We start from the raw sequence: 19,024 nt of genomic DNA, 5'->3' as shown, positions 1-19,024 counted from the left end.
TCCTCGCCTGGACGAGGGAGCTGCCTCCACTACAAGATGGGGTTTTGCTGACCCCATTCCATTTCATCCCCATGCCAGGCTTTGAGGGGAGTGCCTAGGGCATACAAGGGAGTGAGCCGAGCTAGGGTCCAGACCTCGCTGTCTGCTTACTCTCTTCTCTGGCCTTGGGTAGGGTTGCCAGATTTAGCAAATAAAAATACAGGACGCTCAGTTAAATTCTCATTTCATATAAACAATGAATAATTTTTTCATATGAGATGTCCTAAGCACTGCATGGACATACACAAAAAAATTATTCATTAGTTTATCTAAAATTCGAATTTAACCGAGCATCCTGTATTTTATCTGGGCTTGACCCTCTGATCTGCAAATATTCGGTCGTGAAACGGGCGGGTATTTGGTCCCCGAGGCCCCGCCCGAAACTGACATCCTGGGAACCCCTGATCTTACGTCATTTTCCCCCCCGGAGCTTTTGCCCTAAGGCTCCCGGACCCAGCCGGGCGAGGGCCCTGCGCGCTGGTGGAGGCGCTCAGGCTCCTCTCTGCCCCGCCCCCTGGAGTGGGACCACGCCTCGGCGGCCAGAGCCGGCCGCGCCCACTCCTCGCGAGAGTGCCGCGCCTGCCGAGGAAGGTCCTCAGAGGCGGAAGTGGGGTACCGGAAGCGGCGTTGCCATGGAGTCCGCGGAGGACTGGCTGGTGGAATCCTTGCGCTTGTAAATGCTGTGGGCCTGGGACATGGGCCCTGGTCCTGGAGCTGGCGGGGCTGGGCGAACTGGCGCGGGGTGGAGCGCCCAGGGAGCCCCGGTGTGGGCTGGGCCGGCCTAGCAGTGGGACGGGGCCCACACCGAGCGCTCCGCCTGGAAGTGGGCTCCGGCGTCTGGGAAGCGGCACCTCCCCGTGGGCGCAGCGTGTGCCAGTTAGGAGCCGTGGTCGTGGAGGATAATAATCACCCAAGTGACCCGTTATTTTGCGCCAGCCTGAGTGAAACCTTGAGCAGATTATCTCAGTGATTTCTCACATCAGCCTTGGGAAGCCCAGGTGCTCTGGGAGTTCCATTTTACAGATGGGGACCGAAGCTCAGGGATAACTATGACCGGCCTGGTCGCAGTCACACGGGGGCTAAAATGTGCAACAAGACCTGCTCCCAGGTCTGCTTTGCTCCAGAGCCTGGGCCGCCACCCACCGAACCGTGCCGCCGTCTCAGAGTTTTAAACAGATGTAGAGTGCTATGCACCGTGTGACGTTGTGTCTTTATCATGCAGGTACCAAGATTTCCATGCATTCGACCTTTCGGGAGCCACTCGAGTCCTTGAATGGATTGGTGACAAAGGTGATCTTGCCGTGCCTGGCCCTGAAGGAGATGGACTCTTACTCCTCAGGCTGGACCTCTTATTGCTAGCTAAGCCGGGAGGGACCCAACCCCACACTTCTGGGAGTCTGAGGCCTCCTCTTGGTCTTGTAGCAATTTCAGCCCCGTCAGCACTTAGCATTCCTCTTAGTAAGATCTAGATCCCTTCCATTCCCCAATACAAGGCTGCATACCAACGGTGGAGGAATTTATCTTTGCTTTGGAGGTGTTGGTGAAATTTCTAGACGCAGCCATGGTCCAGGATCTTTCTAGCAGTTTGTCGCAGCTACTTCTGCTTCTTTTTCCAGGAGTCTTTGTTGCTGGCTATGAAAGCCTGAAAAAAAACGAGATCCTTCATCTGATACTACCTCTCAGACTTTCTGTAAAAGAAAACCAGGTAACGTGAAATACAAACGCTGAGTATACATGTCTACTTTTTATTCATTTATTAAACCTTTAGAGAGTTCCTCTGTCTACTAGGTATTGTCCTGGATACTAGTCAGAGAGAGGCACAAGCACTGGTCCCGCCCTGCTTGTCTCACGGGGAGGCAGGGATGCACCAGAGGTAAGTGCTACAGGATGTCTGAGGTTTACAGAGGGCTCCTAGAGGAAGAGGTCAATTTTACTTTATCAAAAATAGATTTAGGGAGCCATTAGAGCATAGAGGGTGGTTGAAGCCCTTAGAATGATTAAGATCACCTAGGATGACAGTGGTCGTGTGTAAGGAATAAAAGCAGACAATGTCTAAAGACCAAACCTTAGGGAATACATTGCAGAAATGGTTAAAGGAAGATGAACCCACAACAGATACTAAGAAGGAATAGTCTTTGAAGTAGGAGTCTCAGAAAAGGGCAGTGTTTCAGAAGCCAAGAGAAGAGAATGTGTGAAGAAGAAAAGAGTGGGTAGCTGTGTGATGTTGCTATAAAATCACTCAATCTCATCTGAGGACAGCCTGGCCTTTGTTGCCCTGGGGGGGATTTCCTGCCTGGTGCTCTTGAGCTCCCCGATCCCCACCACTCAGGCTTGAGCCAGGAGCTCACTCACCCAGACTGAGCCTTGAGGAGACATCTTATTTACCTCCTACCTCATGCCTGGCTTTCCTCTTTTTTTTCTTATGGCTGCCTGCTTTCTCTCTGCTTCCAGTCCCTCATATGGAGAGAGTGGAGTCTAGTGGCTGAGAGCATGAACTTTGGTTAGACAGACTTGGGTTCAGATCCACAACATAATCCCTGTGTGACCTTAGAAAAGTTGCCTAAGTTCCCTGTGCCTTTGTTTTGTCATTTTAGAATAGGGGTCTTTACAGTACATACATGACAGGGTAGTTGTAAGAGTTCAATGTGATAAAGTAGATAAAGCACTGAACACAGTGCCTGACACAGTGAACACTGGATAATTGGTGGTGGTTACATTTTTATTGCTAGAAGGACCCACCTGACTTCCAGTGGGAGGTGCAGGAGGAATGGGGACAGGGTAGTTGACTGATACGTTCCAGCTGTCTTGGATGAAGCTATGAAGCTTCGGTGACTCCTCTGAGGCCTGGAGTGTAACACTTGTGCTCTCATGAAAGGGCCTGGGGAAAGGTTGGGAGAAGGGTTTTGGATGTGCAGGAAGGAAGGGAAGCTGTGTAGGCAGCTGAGACCAACATTTACAGGTAGCAGCACACCAAGGCCCGGCAGGGGGAAGCATCTTTTGTCAGCGAGGGGCTTCGTGCTGGCGTCTGACCTAGAGCTCATCGAAGTGTTCCTTTGGAAAGCAGGCTCTCTGATGGGCCGCCCCTTTGTATTTTAGGGCTTATGCCCAGAAAGAGATTTCAAGGTGTGCCACGGAGGATTTTCAGACACGTCTGTCTTTGATCTGAAGCACGTGCCAGACACCAGGTATGGTCAGCTCTGTGACCCAGACCTTCCATTCAGGATGGAGTGGCTGGAGCTGTCAGGGGTGTCCTCCCTCTTTAGCACCACCATCTACCCCTACCCCCTCAGCACACAAGCACACACACACCCAGATTTGGAATATAAAAGAAACCCTCGTTGTTTGGTAACCTGATGGTCCCACACAGACCACAGACCTTTGAACTAATGTAACCCCTAGATCGCTGGAGTTGTTCCAGGGAACAGAGAGTAGAAGGATGCCCTTAGTTTCTCAGAGCACTGGTGGTGGGTAGTTGGGACTGACAGCTCTGTTGGCAGAGGCTGAGTCTCCAGGTTAGGGTTGTGTGTTCAGGCTCCATGCTGGTGTCCCCTCTCAGATACATCATGCCCTGTGGAAGCCTGGGCTCAGTCCCGTGGCCCTCCAGGAGCTCTGGGTCGGTCCCTCAAGTGGAGTGAGCCTGCTCCTCATCTGTGAAATGAGGATGGCTGGTCTTGATGATCTCTTCCTGCAGCAAGCTTTCCTGGTATGGGGAGTGTAGGGGTCCCAAGCTGAGTGGGCCGGGAAGGGAAAAGGCTGGGGGTATGTGGGTGAGCTCACTGGACTGTATAAGGAATGGACTGATCCTTCTGTCTGTTACGAATAGGTTGCTGGTAACCACTGGTCTTCCGGGTTCTTACCTGCATGTGTGGCAGGTCACAGAGGACAGTGGTGAGTGAATTTGACTTGGTAGGGCTGGGTTGTGGGGAAGCCTGATACCCATACACCCCTACCCCCTAATCTAAGCCAGGTAAGAAGTAGTCACAGAGCCAGGTGGGAATTAAAATGTGGTGTCTACTTTAACATGGGCAAAAATGAGTTAGCGACCACGGCGTGGTGTACAGCTCCCAGATGGAGCTTCCTGCAACTTGCTTCCGGAATTCAGTTCACCTACCCAGTCGTGGACAGAGAACCTGGCGTGCCCCGTGCCTCTCCCCCAGGCGGGGGCAGAGGCAAGGAGGTCACCTCGCTTTGTAGGCATGCTCATCTCGGGGATGGGAAATAATGAGGGAGCAAGAGGCTCAGCCTACCAGTCTCCCTCTTCATGAAGTCAGTCTCCTCCCTAACAGGGGAATGGGAAAAGGAGCCGGACGTGTTACCCTGTTCCCTTCAGGAGGGAAGGGGAATTCGTTCACGCGGAATAGCCTTCTCTCCAGCAGTGGGTTTGTGGGGCTCCCTGCCAGGCAGGCACCAAGAGCGGGCGGCCCTGATTCAGCCCTTTCCACCCCTGCTTCCGTTAGAGCATTGTTGGCCAGAATGGAAGTGTGCCTCAGAGGCACAGGCCACCGCTCTTGGAACTGCCCCTTGCTTTGGTGCCTTTATTGACAGATGGTTGCTTAACCATAAATACAGGGATTTATTTCTGGACTCTTAGTTCTGTTCCATTGATCTTCACGTCTGTCCTTACGCCAGTAACTTGTAGTTTTTTATCTTTGCCTAAAAACAGGCCATGTGGGACAGCAGTTGCTGAAAGAAGAGAGGGAGCAGAGTCTCCACTAACCATGTGGAGGCGCCCGGAGCTGCCTTTTATCCAGACATCCAATATAGTATGCCATTTACCCAAGTATGGATAAATGGCATACTATAGCCCCAGCCCCAGGGGAGCTAATAGCCCAAGGGGGCTTGCTCTGACACGCCTATGAGAGTAGCAAATAAGATAAAGAGTTCTCTTTCCCTAGATACTAGTGCAGAATATTCCAGAGCCTGGGGAAGGTTGACCAGCTGTTTTCCTAGAAGCTGGAAAAGCGTAGTGTTATCTAAGGTGAATTTTCCAAAGTCCAGGTGTTGACCCACAGCTTTGATGTCTCAAAAACCTGATTTTGTTAGCACATCCTCAACGAATCTGTTGATAGAGGCAGACGCACTCACCAGACTCACAAGACTGCTGTAAACCAGAATGCAGTTTTATTAGTTCATAAATAAAAAAAATAAGTGTCCCTGAAATTGGACATTCCAGGTCCTTACTGTTTGTCTATGGAAAACCTGACCTCATCGAAGACTGCGTGATAAACAAAACCGTAACAAGAAGAATCAGCTCAGAGGTTTCCAAATTGTGTTTTCGGAAGCGGTCTTCGGCACAAAGTATAAAACTTGGGAAGGTATTGCTGCCCAGGCCTTGGTGCCATCCAGGCCCCTGGAGTAGCGTCTGAGGCCTTTTCTCTCCTAACTGGGGCTGTGGAAACCTTTGAGTTGGATGACTACGGTATCTAAAGGTCTCAGCTGAATGTCACCTGCTGTATCCACTTTGAAGCTCAATGTTCAGTCCGGTGTGGCTCCCTCCACCCTGGACAGGCCCCAGTGTTTTCTTCGTCCCCATGGCTGGACAGCCCCCTCTCATGGACACCAGTGTCCTTTAGATGTGTTAATACATTTGCTCACTTTTGGAGGTGTGCGCACCATTCTGACTCCTTAGGGAGTGTGCGTACCTCTGCTCTGACCTGTTCTGTGTTGGGTGAATCCGCAGACACAACCTTCTCTTATGGCCAAGTTCTTAGAGGTGTCTCACTGTGTCTTTTGCTTTGATTTCCTAGTCGTTTCTCTTCTCCGTTTGGGGCTGGTTTGCCAAATGTGGTATGGATTCCCCGGAGGAGGGCGTTTTACCACGGACCAGAGAGAGGAGGAGGAGGAAGGCTGAATTTCTTTCTGATTATAATTACAGAGCAACTCTCCAGTCAGGAGGCTCTGAAATTTTCCACCGCATCTTTGAAATTAGGTCTTTGAAGGCTTTCCCTTGGCCGCCTCCTTTCCCCCATCAGAGGACAGATCATATCTGAGGACCATCCCCTGGCTCAGAGCGGTAGGCCCTGGGGAATCTGTTCCAGGCCCCTCAAGAGTGTGTGGAAAGGGAAGAGGGAGCTGCTCACGTGTGGCCCAGGAAAGGCAGGTGCGCTGTGCCTGGGCGGGTTTGAATCACAGCCTCGCCGGCACTCCCCAGAGATAAACTCTAGTCCCAGGGCTCAGCTGTCCTGTCTGCTCCAAACCTCCGCAGCCTGTGTGGAAGGAATGATTGGAGTTCAGCAAGTCCGGGTCGAGGGCCCTGGGAGTCCTTGGGCCTTTGCAGCAACACCCAGGGGCCTTCTGCATTCTAGCCCAGCCCAGACACGTGTCCTGTGCCCTCCTTGGATGGGAACAGTCTCAAGGGGGCTCGCTGCCTTGTGCTTGCTTGCCGAGCCATGTTAGTATTCCTTCTCATCCATTCCTTCCTCAGTCTTTCTCCTGTGCTTTAGAATCAAAAAAGTAGATAGATGTCTGTTTTCTTCAGAGAATGTGGTGACCAAATGATGAGCCTCTCTTGGAGCAAGAAAATATAAAATGGAAATACATATCTCCCATTAAGTAGTTTGTACAGCAAATGGCTCTAAGCAGCTGCCACCAAGAGAAGCCTCCAGCGTAGAATGCAGAGGTGAGATCCAAGCAAGCTGAGCAGACACCTGAAACTGGATGCAGCTTGAGGTCAGGCGTGTCCTTCCTCCGTTCGGTGCAACAACGATGTGGGCCCTTCTGCCCGGTTTCCATTTGGAGATGTGGGTGTTGTGACCTTCACCGGCTAGGCATCCGCAGGTTGCTTGAGGTCATGGAACATGTGTTTGAAGAAATACTATTAGTTCATGAACTCTGTACCTGTTATTTTCACTTAAGGTGTAAGTGACATCTTAAGTGTGTTCTTCGCTTTTTTCTATCATTATTTGTTCTTTGTGAAACTATAAAAAGCCAGAATGCTTTTGGGGTTTTGAGATGGCTGCTATGATTCATTATCTCCTGTTTGCAAAACTGTTTGTAAGACAAATTAGAAATGAATTAAAGTGCTGCTGACAGTTTCAGAAATGTGAATGTAATCCAGGGCGTCTATGTCTCATGTCCTCTCTTGCCAGCTGTCAGCCCCCTTTCCTCCTTGACCTTCTACACGTACAAGGGAAGACTGCTGGCTGGCCTTCACCTTGTAACGTTTCAGGCCTTCATCAGCATCCCGGATTTTAGCCTCTCGTGCTTTCCTTCCCCCAGACGTCATTCAAGCCGTCAGCACCATTGCTGTGCAGGAGAAGGAGGGCAGTCTCTGGCCCAGGGTGGCCGTCTTCTCTTCGATGGCACCCGGAGTGCTCCACGGGGTGAGGCTCAGCAGTCTGAAGGTCGTGGATCTGGAATCGCAGAAGACCACATACACCTCAGGTACCACAGCCGTTCACCCCTTGCCTGGCGTCTCCTGCTCACTTCCGTCTTCCTCAGCTGTGTGAAGAACTGAGTTCACCCGCGCGGGCCAGGTGCTGGGGAAACCAGATGGATGCGAGGCAGGCCCTAGCCTCAAGGGGCCTCCGTTCTGGGGCTGGAAGAGGCAGTCCCAGGACCAGCAGCATCCCAGCTGGGTGGAGCATGGCAAGGTGCCTGGCGTTGGTGGGAAGCTTCCAGAGGAAGGGGTGTGTGACCAGCCAGACTCCTGTGACTCCAGCACTTTTCTCTGTCACCCTCTGTCTTCCAGGGGTCAGTGACAGTGAGGAGCTAAGTAGCCTGCAGGTCTTGGATGCAGACACCTTTGCCTTCTGCTGTTCCTCGGGCCGGCTGGGGCTTGTCGACATCCGCCAGAAGTGGGCGCCATCAGAGAATGTCAGCCCCAACCTTGGGGCTGCTGGAGGGAGGTGGTGTGCTGAAGTTGGGGGCCGGGGCCCTGGGCCCAGCATTGCCAGCCTTGGCTCAGACGGACAACTCTGTCTTCTGGATCCCCGGGATCTCTGCCATCCTGTGAGTTCCGTCCAGTGCTCAGTGTCTGCACCCAGCCCCGACCCAGAGCTGCTGCGAGTGACCTGGGCGCCAGGCCTGGACAGCTGTTTGGCCATTTCAGGTACTGCTGAGCAGTATTTTGTGTCTATTACTTGAGCTCTCTCTCCCAGGGAACCGTACGGTGCTCAGGAAGGAGCCTGCAGCCCCGTAATAAATCTGGCCCCAGAAGTGAAAGTCCCTCCCAGAGAAGCTCCAGGCCAACCCTCCAGGTTCTTCCATGGCAGGCCCTTCCCCGTTCTAGCTACTGAACTTTGACATTGGTAGCAGGCATTCCTACCTGAGCAGGAATTCAGTGCTGAGGTTGGCGAGAGGCCTGCAGATAGCGAGGCACTAGGATAGTCCCGGGGCAGTACCAGGAGGAGGTGAGAGGATCACAGAAGTGCTTCTTGGTCTGCTTGCTTTTCGAATTCTAGCAAGCTGCTGGGTCAGCAGGCTCCTGGGTCGGCCAGAGCCCAGCAGTTTCTAGCTGACTGAGGGTCTCTAATAATGAGGGTATCTAAAAGTCAGTGGGAAGGACCCATGGAAGGGGAGAGGTTGAAAGAATAGTCGAGAGAGTAAGAAAAGATCATTGATAATGGCAGGATCCAAAAAGAGCAGAAGAAAAGAACCAAGCTTGGTGGAGGAACTGTCTCTTTGGTAGCAAGAAGACAGCAGGATGGAGTGAGTGTGGGTGTAGCTAGGTGGTGGGGAGACATGTGGGTGCTCCTCCGTAAAGGCTTCTGTTTTCCCCCATCAAGCAGGAGGCAAGGCCATCTGCTGACGGGGATCCAGATGCAGAGGGATTAGAATTTAAGGCACGTGGAAAAGGTTTGAAAGAGTCTCTTAAGCCTCAGTTTCCCCGGGGAAAATAATAGTACCTATTTCATACAGTTGTGAGGATTAAAAGAACGCATGTCCAGGGTTGGCCTCGGGCCTGGCACATACCAGATGAACAGCAGAAGTACACTGTCACCTGCCCTATGGAGTCATCAGCTGCCGACATCGAGGGCGGAGCTTATGTGCCCTTCAGCTGGCCTTAAGCATCTTTTTCTTTTTTAAGTAATCGCCACCCAATGTGGGGCTCAAATTCATGACCCCAAGATCAAGAGTCAGATGCTCTGCAGACTGAGCCTGCCAGGTGCCCCTGGCCTTAAGCATCTTGTTATTACTTGATTTCTCATCCTATAACCTGTTTTGGTGCCGAAGAGCAAACTATAAAAATTACTTTAGGGACGCCTGGCTGGCTCAGTCGGAGTGTGGACTCTTGATCTCGGGGTCATGAGTTCAAGCCCCATGTTTGGGCATAGAGATGACTTAAAAAACAAACAATAAAAATTACTTTCCAGTGTCAATCTTCTCTTTTCTCATTCTTCCTTAGGTTTTGATGGGACAGTCCAGGTCTATGATGCCACATCTTGGGATGGAGTGGGGAGCCAAGTAGAACCTCTCTTCACTCACAGAGGTCACATCTTCCTGGAGGGCAGCCGGATAGACAGTGCTCCACTGGTCACTACCCACACTTGGCACCCACACAAACCACGGACTCTCTTATCGGCAGCAAGCGACGCCTCTCTGCACGTGTGGGACTGGGTGGACCTCCGTGCGGCCTGCTGACTCCAGCGTCTTCCTGCCCAGGCCTTGACGAAGAGGAGGAGCTGCTGTAGAACCAAGGTACTGACTTAGGCCCCTGTTACCAGCCAAGTGGCCTTGGGCAAGTCACCCAGCTTCTGCCCCCAGGTTCTTTATTTGTAAAATGAGCATAATAAGAGCTACCTCTCAGGATTGTTGGGAAAGTTAGAAGGGATGGATTAAAAACCAGGATGCATAGCACAATAAATATTTGGTAGCCCCTGTTAGAGCCGGGAGCCCCATTTCCCCCCAAGTGTAGAATGACAGTGTTTTATTCCTGTCTGTATTCACAATATCAAGAGTGAAGAAAAAAACAACAAATGTTGTAAACGCGTTTTATGAACTTAATTTTTACAGAACTCAAAATGTAAAAGGGCCAGTAAACATGAAAAATGTTGACCCCAGTAGCAATGAAGGAAATAACAATTAAAACAAGATTATGCCCTTTTTTTTATCTACCAAGTTGCCAAATTTAAAACATTACTGCTTTGGACAGCTGATGAAGGTGGCCTGATGACCCAGTTCAGGAGACACAAAAGTAGCAGAGTGGTTCCTGCCCCCGGCGGTACGTGGGGTGGGACCGGTGTTCAGTCGCACCATAATTTGTATACCCAGTCTCCTGTTAAATGGCACTGAAAATGTTCTGATCTTTCACTGTTATAAATAGCGTGAACAACGTTTGTATCCATGAACAAAAGCCTGTAGGATACATTTCTAAAATTAAAATTGCTAAGGCAGAGGATCCGTGCGTTCTTAGGTTCTATAAATACGGCCAGTGTGCCTTCCCAGGAGATTGTGCCCTTTGTGACGGCAGCAGGGATGGGTCTGCCCGTCTTTCTTCCCTCACCAGCCAAGTCTCCCTAGTGGCTTTTTGGCCTTTGCCAGTCTGATAAGTGAAAAATCCTGACTTGTAGTTCTCTACTTGTAGTTTTTTACTTCTTGGATGTGTGAAATTGAGACTCCTCATGTATTTAAATGTTTGGGGGCAAATATTTCTCAAGATGAGAATAACTGGGGTGGGGAGATAGGTGTTCTCACCAGTGCCACCTGCCGCAGAGATTAGATGGCCCCTCTCTTGGGTGGTCCGTACTGGGACACAACACCTGCGCCAGGGTGGTGCTTTCCCACACCTGCCCGCGCCCTCCCAGGGGAGTAGACCCAACGGACGTCTCTTTTTGGTGGCCCATAGCAAATATTAAAGTGTACCTGCATTCCTGTTACATAGAATTTCTCACTGGCACACTTGTTAAGGAATTTTCAGCAAGTTTGCTTTTGAAATTATTTGATGACTCGTCAGTTTGGGCTCTGAGTTCTTAAAAAATAATTTTATTGAAATATAATTCACATACCATACAACTCACCCATTAAAAGTGTACAATTTGGTGGTTTGGGTATGTTATTTTTAAGGATTGTGGTTAAAATATATGTAACAATTTGCCAGTCTTTTTCATTTTTAAGTGTACAGTTCCGTAGAATTAAGTGCATTCGCAGTGTTGCACAACCATCACCACTTCTAGTTCCAAAACTTTTTTGTCCCCCAAACAAGCTCTGTGACCATCATGGGCTCTGGCTTGCTGGCCGTCAGTGGGCACACTTGTATCCATCAGCTCGGGCCGCCCTAACAGAACACCACAGACTAAAGGCTCACACAGCAGAAGCTTCGCTGCTCACAGTCCTGGAGGCTGGAAGTCCAAGACCCAGGTGCCAGCACGTTTCCTTCGGAATCCTCTTCAGGTGGCTTAATAGGGCCACCATCTCTGTGTGCTCACTGTGTGCTCACCGCTCTGCAGCCCTGCAGAGAGCGCTCTGGTCTCTGTTCCTCTTACAAGGACACCAGTCCTTTCGGATTAGTGCCCCACCCTCATGACTTCATTTAACCTTACTTACTTCTTGAAGGCCTTAGCTCCAAATACTGTCACGTGGGGGGTTAGGGTTTCAACATAAGAATTTGGGGCAGGGGCACAAGTCAATTCATAGCACTTAGGAATTATTTTGAAGTTAGAAAAACCTGAGAAATTTTCAAATGAAATGTTTTTTTTTATTTATTTAACAATGAAGTTGAGGGAGTGTTATATATTGGAGAAGTTTAATTTAAAATATTCAGTTTCAGGATGTGATCATTTTTACCATTTTTCTAAAGTCTTCTTTCTGTCCTTTCCCCACACCCCCCACTCCCCCGTGAGAACTGATCCTGTAGAGCTCTTCTTGGCTCTGTTAGTGACGTCACACTGTTGAAATCAGCCATGATGGAAATACTTACCCACAGAAATTGGCAAATACTACAGCATACCGCAGGTTAAGCTCTATTATTTCACCAAATAAAAGCAGAAATGAGTCAGTTAGAAAATAGTAGAATTGATGCATGAATTCAAAAGCTGCTTTGCTGAAAAATAGTGATAAAATGCCTATCAGTCAGTCAAGGTCCAGCTAGAAAGACTGAACCCACACCGAGTAATTCAGCTGCAGGAATTCAGTTATGAGGCATCTGAAAGGATGCAGGGGAAGGTGGGACCCATGAGAGGAGCAAAGCAGGAGGTTAGCCAGAGGGACAAAGGGGTGGGGTGTGGGTGTGACCAGAGGTGAACAGTGGGGCCTCCCAGTGGGAAGGGGAGCACGGCAATCCTGCTGGGCAATCCTGCTGGCCGGGGCTGGGACTGCAGAGGAGACAGCCAAAGACTGCATGAAGTACAGAGACGGGAGAGGTCCCCTGGCTCCTCTCCTTCGGCCCTCCCGCAGCCTGCCTGTGCCCTGGCCCAGCTGTGACGGGAGCTCACCAGCAGGGTAGCCTGCACCTGCAGTACAGAGCGGGGGGGGGGACGGAACCGGGATGGACCTGAGGACAAACAGATGACTGGCACCACATCTAAACCTCTACGAATTAAGCAAGAAAAAGGAAAAAAAAAGAAAACAAAGATTATAAGAGAACAATGTGTAAAATTCTATGTTAATTTGAAAAGCTCAAGATACAGTTAATTTTCTTAAAAACTGATATTTGTAAACTACTTTTTAGTAGAAAATCTGAATTCTCCAATACTCAAGAAAGAAAAACCTGGAGAGGCGCCTGGGGGCTCAGTCGTTAAGCATCTGCCTTCTGCTCGGGTCATGGTTCTAGAGTCCTGGGATCGAGCCCCACATCGGGCTCCCTGCTCCGCGGGAAGCCTGCTTCTCTCTCTCCCACTCCCCCTGCTTGTGTTCCCTCTCTCGCTGTCTCTCCCTCTGTCAAAAAATAAAATGTTTAAAAAAAAATTAAAACTCGAAGGACTAGCACCAAAAAGGACGTTGGTGGTGGGGCAATTTTGTGGTTACAATTTTTTTCAAACTTTTAAAGAACAGCAAATTCTCATGCTAGAGACATTTTCTTTCTGAGTTTTGTTTTTTTTTTTTAAGATTTTATTTGAGAGAGAAAGCACAAGCAGGGAGAGGGGCAGAGGGAGAGGGAGAAGCAGACTCCCCACTTAGCGCAGAACCCAATGCAATGCGGGGCTCAATCCCAGGACGCTGAGCCAGTCAGATGCTTAACCAACTAAGCCACCCGGGTGTCCCAACTAGAGACATTTTCATTTAAAAAAATCTGGGGAACTAGCCAATTCCTATAATCATAATACCAAAATGTGGCCCAGAAACTGTGCTCGTAGACACCACACACACACACACACACACACACACACACACACACACACACACACACACACACTCGCTCAAACTCAGTTATTAATATAAGACAGTGGCCCTCAACACTGTCAGCTGCAACATGCCTTCTGTGAACACCCATTTACTGAAATAAAATTTTACAGGGAAAATTGAGTACTTACAATTTCAAAACGAGTAGAACTACGAAAGAATGTGTACAATCCAATACATAAACGTTCACACTTCTGCAGAGGGATGTAATCAGATGCTTGCTCTGTAAAATCATTGAGAACAGGACAGCTACAACTCGGGACTGATACAGGTGTGCTGCATTTGTGACTCACACCAGAGAGTCGATGACATGATTTTTCTGAACTGGTAAGGGGCGCCTGGCTGGCTCGCTCAGTGGAGCGTGCGACTCTTGATCTTGGGGTCGTGAGTTCGAGGGGTAGAGTTTACTTAAACACTTGGGAAAGTTCTGAACAAAAGAATGTACTCTTTTCCCTAGTTTTATATAGTAGAGTTTCTGGGAAATTCAGCTATATTAAAACTGTCCTCATATAGATGTAAAAAGGTAGGTTCTAGGCTCACATAGCTATAAAAAGTTTCCCTGCATCGGTGGGTCTCAAACTTCCACATGTGTCAGAATCACCTAGAGGACTGGTTAAAACGGATTGCTGAGCTCCAGGGTTTCTGGTCGGTAGGAGTATTAGCCAGGCTTTCGTGAGAGGGGCAGGCCAGCAGGAGATCTTTCACACACGCACACACAGGCTTGACCTTACATAACGGGGAGCTGGGCCAGCAGTCTGTGAGGCTGTTGTCCCCGTGTCTGCGGCTGGAGCCTGGCCCCCCCACCCCCACCCCCCGCTCCCGGGCAGGCAGCCGGGAAGGGAAGGGAGATGGAAGAAGGGAGAGCCAGGACCAGCCGGGACAGGGCAGTCTCGCTGTCTGCAGTCCTGATGATGTGCGTGTCCTGCAGGAGGAACTGCACCCTTCACCGCGGAGCTAAAAACACCTGCTGCAGCCCAAAGCCCGGGGGAAGCCGAAAGGATCGCGGGAACATAGAGCGCTGCATGCACAAAAGCGCCAGTGTGAGCTACAGATGCACCTGCTCCAGGGCCCAAGCGTCCAAAAAAAAAAAAAAAAAAAAAAATGGCTGCCACTTCAATTCCTCCAAATCTCACCCCAGAACGACCCTTGGGGCTCTCTACCTGGAAACATACAGGGAAATGAATTCCGGGGAATGTGTTTCCACCTGGCCAAGTCACCGCATTAGGAGGTGCAGCTCGAGAATCTGCACTTGGAGTAAGTTCCAGGTGCTGCGAGTCCGTGAACCCCCCCGAGCGTCCCTGCCCTCCACGCACGCCCCGCAGCGTTGGCTGTGCAGCACCGTGTCAACGATCGCCTCACGGCGTGTGGCCCCTGCCACCACATGACAGCTGTGCTTCCCGTTTGTGGGGCAGCTACACATCCTCACCTCCAGTTTCCAGAATATTCCTTTGGGAACCTACACAGTCCCTGGGGAGGAACGCCGGGTTCTCTCAGCTACTCTAGGAAGAAGCCCCAGAGAACCCCGAGAGGGACCCGAAGACCATCCGCGATGCGCATCGACGTCGGCACAGGGTCCGCTCCAGTTCAGCGCTGGGCAAAGACGGTGGAGACTCAGCACGGAAGGGAGAGAGCGTTCGGGAACTGCTTTGGCCTCACAGAAATTCAAAACGCAAGAGAAAGATGTGGAGAGGTTAAAAAGGAGGAAGCAAGAAACACAGCGCACGGCCAAGTAGCGCAGGTGAGTACCGCCGCCGCGGGCAGCCCTTGCGCCTGTGTGTGCTCAGAAGGGTGTGTTCCAGAACAGTGGGCCGCGGTCGAGGAGGAGAAGGGCAGGCCGGAGGAGGCCCCTCGAGGGGAGTCGGGGATGCTCTCAAAGGCCGTGTCCCGTTTTCTCGGGCACTGCCTCCCGCCGCCGCCCCTCTCTGGAAGGCCGGGGTAGGCGGCCCCACCCGGCCGCAGCCGGCTGGCTCGGGGCTGGCCGTGAGGCGCAGGGCCCGCAGTCCGTTCCCCGGGACGAGCCAGGCTGCACGTCTCCCCTCGGAGTCCGCAGGGAGAGCGGAGTCAGGGCCAAGGGCACCCCACGTGTGTGAGGCTGGGCTTCTGGGGAGCGGGAACAAGTCTGGAAGGAGCCCTGGCACGAGCCCGTGTGGAGAGAGAAGCACAGGGGAGGAGGAAACCAGCCGCCTAAGGCTCGTGGTCGGCGGCGGCCAGTAAAGTGTGCGTGAAGGAAGGAAACGCGAACCGTCCTCCCATTCGGGCTGGCTGTGGCTGGCTGTGGTCAGCCGGTCCAGTCGCTGGGGTCAGGGAGGGAAGCGGGTGTCCCACAGCTGTGGGAGCAGGCGGGGAGGCTAGAGGTCCCAGCACTTACGGAGCAGGGCTGTGCGCCAGGCCCCCTGCTGCCTGCTGGGATAGGAGGTCCAGACGCGTACAGACCCGGGCCCGCGGGGGGGGGGGGGGGGGGCGGGGGCGGGATGAAGGACCCCCTGGTAGAGGAAGGGGTCCTGTGATCTGGGAGCACAGAGGGCTGAGACCAAGTGGGATCAGGGAAGGGGATATTTGAGTTGTGTCCTTCCCTCAGGCGAAGGGGAGGGTGGGGTGTTCCAGGCAGAGGGAAGCGAGAAGGGGCACAGCCCCAGCCTGGGGAGACAGCAAGTTGGAAATAGGCTGAGAAACGGGCTGGGGCCGCTCGGTGACGGCCCTGCGTGCGTGCCGGAGCGCGGAGCCCGGGAGGCGCTGAGGGCTTCGGAGGGAGAGCGCAGACGGGAGGCGGCTACTGCGCATGTCGCGCTGCGGGGCGGCCGGCCTCCTCCGGGCCCGGAAGAGCGCGCGGGTCTGACCGCCGCCCCGCTCTGCGCGGCGTTTCCTCCGGGAAGCATAGCGGGTCCGTGAGGTGGTGCCGATTCTCTCTGCCCGGCGCCGCTCCTTGGACGTGCGCAGAATGGGTGCCGGGAAGTAAGCCAGACGCAAAGGACAGATGTGTGATGCTGCCTGCACGAGGGACCCAGAACAGGCCAGTTCGCGGAGACGGAAAGCAGAATAGTGGTGGCCGGGGGCTGGGGCAGGGCCACGGGAGTTGGTGCGGAACGGATTCACTGAAAAGTTTGGGACCATGAAAAAGTTTTGGTGTTGGAGGGTGGTAATAACTGCACAGAAATGCAAATGTACTCAATGCCACTGAATTGTACACTTAAACATAGTAAAATGGCAACTTTTATGTTGCGGATGTTTTATCACACATTTTTTTTAAAAAGTGGATGCCAGGGCCCGGTGCTTTAGGGGGCCCAGCCCCATCCAGCCCTCCTCTAGCCATGCCCTTTTCCAGGGGTGAGAAGGCCCCGGACCTCGGCTCTGGGCCCACAGAGCCTACACCCCTCCTCCAGGCTATCTTCCGGGCACCCGGGACCCAGAACGTCCCGTCCGAATGGCCAGAGCCTGCGTCCAGGGCCTTGCACACCCTCTTCCATTCCGTGCTCTCGAGGGCAGGCTATGCGGTTGGCGTGTGCACACTGGGCCTGAGAGGTGGGGAGTGTGGCCGGAGCCCACGGGCACACACCGGAGCACCTGCGCACTTGTGGGGGGCCGGGGGGGGGGGGCTCTCCAGGCTCAGAGTGGGCGGGGCAGGGCCCGCTGGTCCCACACGGCCACCTGCCATCCTGCACCGTGCAGGAGTCCGCAGTACGTTCGGAACCTGGCTTCATCACTTCATGCCCTCCAGGATGGCTAGAACCAGAAAGACAGACTAGGGGCGCCTGGCATGCGACTCTTGATCTTGGGGCTGTGAGTTCGAGCCCCACACTGGGTGTAGAGATGACTTAAAAAAAAAAAAAAAAAAAAAAGACTATACCTGATTTGGCAGAGGGTAGGATGTGGAGAAATCTGAACCCTCGTACACCACTGGTGGAATGTCAAATGGTGCGGCCTCTTTGGAAAAGAAGGCTGGCCCTTCCTCAAAAGGTTAAAACCTTGAGTTACTCTATGGCCCAGCAATTCCACTCCTCAGTATTTATCCACCAGAACTGAAAACATGTGTCCACACAAAACTTGTCAAAAGGTGTACACGAACATTCATGGCAACGTGACTCACAATAAGCACAGAGGGAACAAGCCAGCCGATGATGTCCTCCAGCTGATGACGGCACTAACAGTGCGGCCCGCCCGTGTGCTGGGGTACCAGAGGCCGGAAGGAGGCCTGCAGCACGGACTCCTGGCACAAACGTGGATGAGCCTGCAGACAGGACGCTGAGGGGAAGGAGCCGGTCACAAAAGGCCACTCACTGTAGGACTCCGTTTCCGGGAAGCGTTCAGAACAGGCCTGTCCCGAGAGACAGAAGGGAGAGGAGTGGTGGCCAGAGGATGAGGGCTGTGGGGACTGGGGAGTGCCTGCTGATGAATTTGGGGTTTCCTGGGGTGAAGAAAATGGCCTAAAATAGGATAGTGGTGACAGTTGCACAATCTTATGAATATCCTGAAAACAACAATTTTAAACTTAAACCCACACAAATCTGGTGTTCCACATCCTACTGAAGGATATTGTGAAGGGGAGCGGCTAAGAATTTAAGCGTGCTCCTTGACTTAGAACCCTTCCTATTTAGCCGAGTGCCGTGGGACGCTCTGGCCCAGGGCTCACAGTGACGGGTTGTGAATGATGGCGAGGTGTCTGGGGAATCAGACCTGGGAACCAGGAGTGACTGTTCTGCCCTTCCCTGTGTTGCAGATGAGAACACGGGGCGCAGCGAGGTGACGGCCCGGACGGGGAGGCGGCCCGCGGCCCCTGGGTGAAAGGGCCCAGCTGTCCAGAGCGGCGGTGGGAGACAGGCTCCTGCAGCGTTTGCCCCCATGGGCCTTCAGCACAGGAGCGTCTCACAGGCCAAGAGAGATGCTGTCCTTGCCTCCTAGGCTATGGAAGGGACTCTCAAGGGTCATTTTGAGCACACACAATCACTCCCTTGTGTACGGACTTTACAGGCCAACCCCCAGAGCCGCTGTGGCTCCCAGCAGTGCGCAGCTGGGGGCTGATAACAGGGCGATCAGGACCTCCCCCCCGCCCCCGCCATGGTGCAGTCACATCAGGGCCCAAAGCCCAGCTCTGCGCGGTGACCCCACACCTGCGGTGGCTGTGATGGTTACAGGATCCCCCCTCAGCAAAGGGCTCAGCGCAGGGCCGGCCTCCCTGAATATGCAGCGGGCCGAGCTGGCCTTGTTCTGCCTTGCCTTCCTGACAGGTCTCCCAGAGCTGTGAGGACACTGGGAGGCTCGAGTCCTGGCGAGAAGTAAAGGGAGAGGGTCAGTTCTCTGGGGGCAGAGCAGAGCTCTCAAAACCAGTGAGGGGGCTCCCATGCTGGGCTGAGTCGGGGGGGGCGGGGGGCTAGGTCACCTGCAGCCCTGGGGGCCCTCAGCCTCACAAAGCCTCTGCCCCGGGGCTGTGTCTATGACAACCTGATGAAAATGGCTCACCCTTTGATTATTCCACTCAGGATGCGCTTGGAATTCATTTATTTAATGGGTGAACATACTTGCATCGGCTTCCACTAGCAGGATTAGCTTCTGAAACCCACCTCCTATTTCTAGCTATCTGTAAATGAAAATAAGGGGCAGTATTTTTGCAAGAGCTTCAGTTAAAATTCAGTTAAAATGGGGGCGCCTGGGTGGCTCAGTTGGTTGGGCGACTGCCTTCGGCTCAGGTCATGATCCTGGAGTCCCAGGATCG

The 19,024-nt window shown here is 52.6% G+C and overlaps 1 protein-coding gene across 7 annotated transcripts; it reads left to right on the top strand.

Moving 5' to 3' along the window:
- Positions 1 to 621: 621 nt before the first annotated feature.
- WDR73 (WD repeat domain 73) lies at positions 622 to 19,024 on the top strand. 7 transcript variants are annotated; one of them, XR_003515905.1, is made up of 11 exons: positions 622 to 712; positions 1,262 to 1,329; positions 1,656 to 1,744; positions 1,847 to 1,912; positions 3,136 to 3,224; positions 3,863 to 3,927; positions 7,258 to 7,422; positions 7,730 to 8,089; positions 9,386 to 9,678; positions 11,183 to 11,931; positions 12,647 to 12,780. XR_003515905.1 is itself a non-coding variant. In XM_027571912.2 (9 exons), the coding sequence occupies exons 1-9, from the start codon at positions 672 to 674 to the stop codon at positions 9,619 to 9,621; spliced, it is 1,179 nt and encodes a 392-aa protein (XP_027427713.1). In that variant the 5' UTR covers positions 622 to 671; the 3' UTR covers positions 9,622 to 11,170. The 7 variants fall into 7 exon arrangements, 2 of the variants coding, with proteins under 2 accessions (XP_027427713.1, XP_027427714.1); XR_003515907.2 differs by lacking the exons at positions 11,183 to 11,931; positions 12,647 to 12,780 and adding an exon at positions 18,032 to 19,024; XR_003515908.1 differs by lacking the exons at positions 11,183 to 11,931; positions 12,647 to 12,780 and adding an exon at positions 14,246 to 14,264.

This window comes from Zalophus californianus, chromosome 6 (genome assembly GCF_009762305.2).
Source record: "Zalophus californianus isolate mZalCal1 chromosome 6, mZalCal1.pri.v2, whole genome shotgun sequence".
NCBI lineage: Eukaryota > Metazoa > Chordata > Mammalia > Carnivora > Otariidae > Zalophus > Zalophus californianus.
The sequence above is the reverse complement of the archived record's forward strand: the minus strand, read 5'-3'. Positions and strand labels throughout refer to the sequence as shown.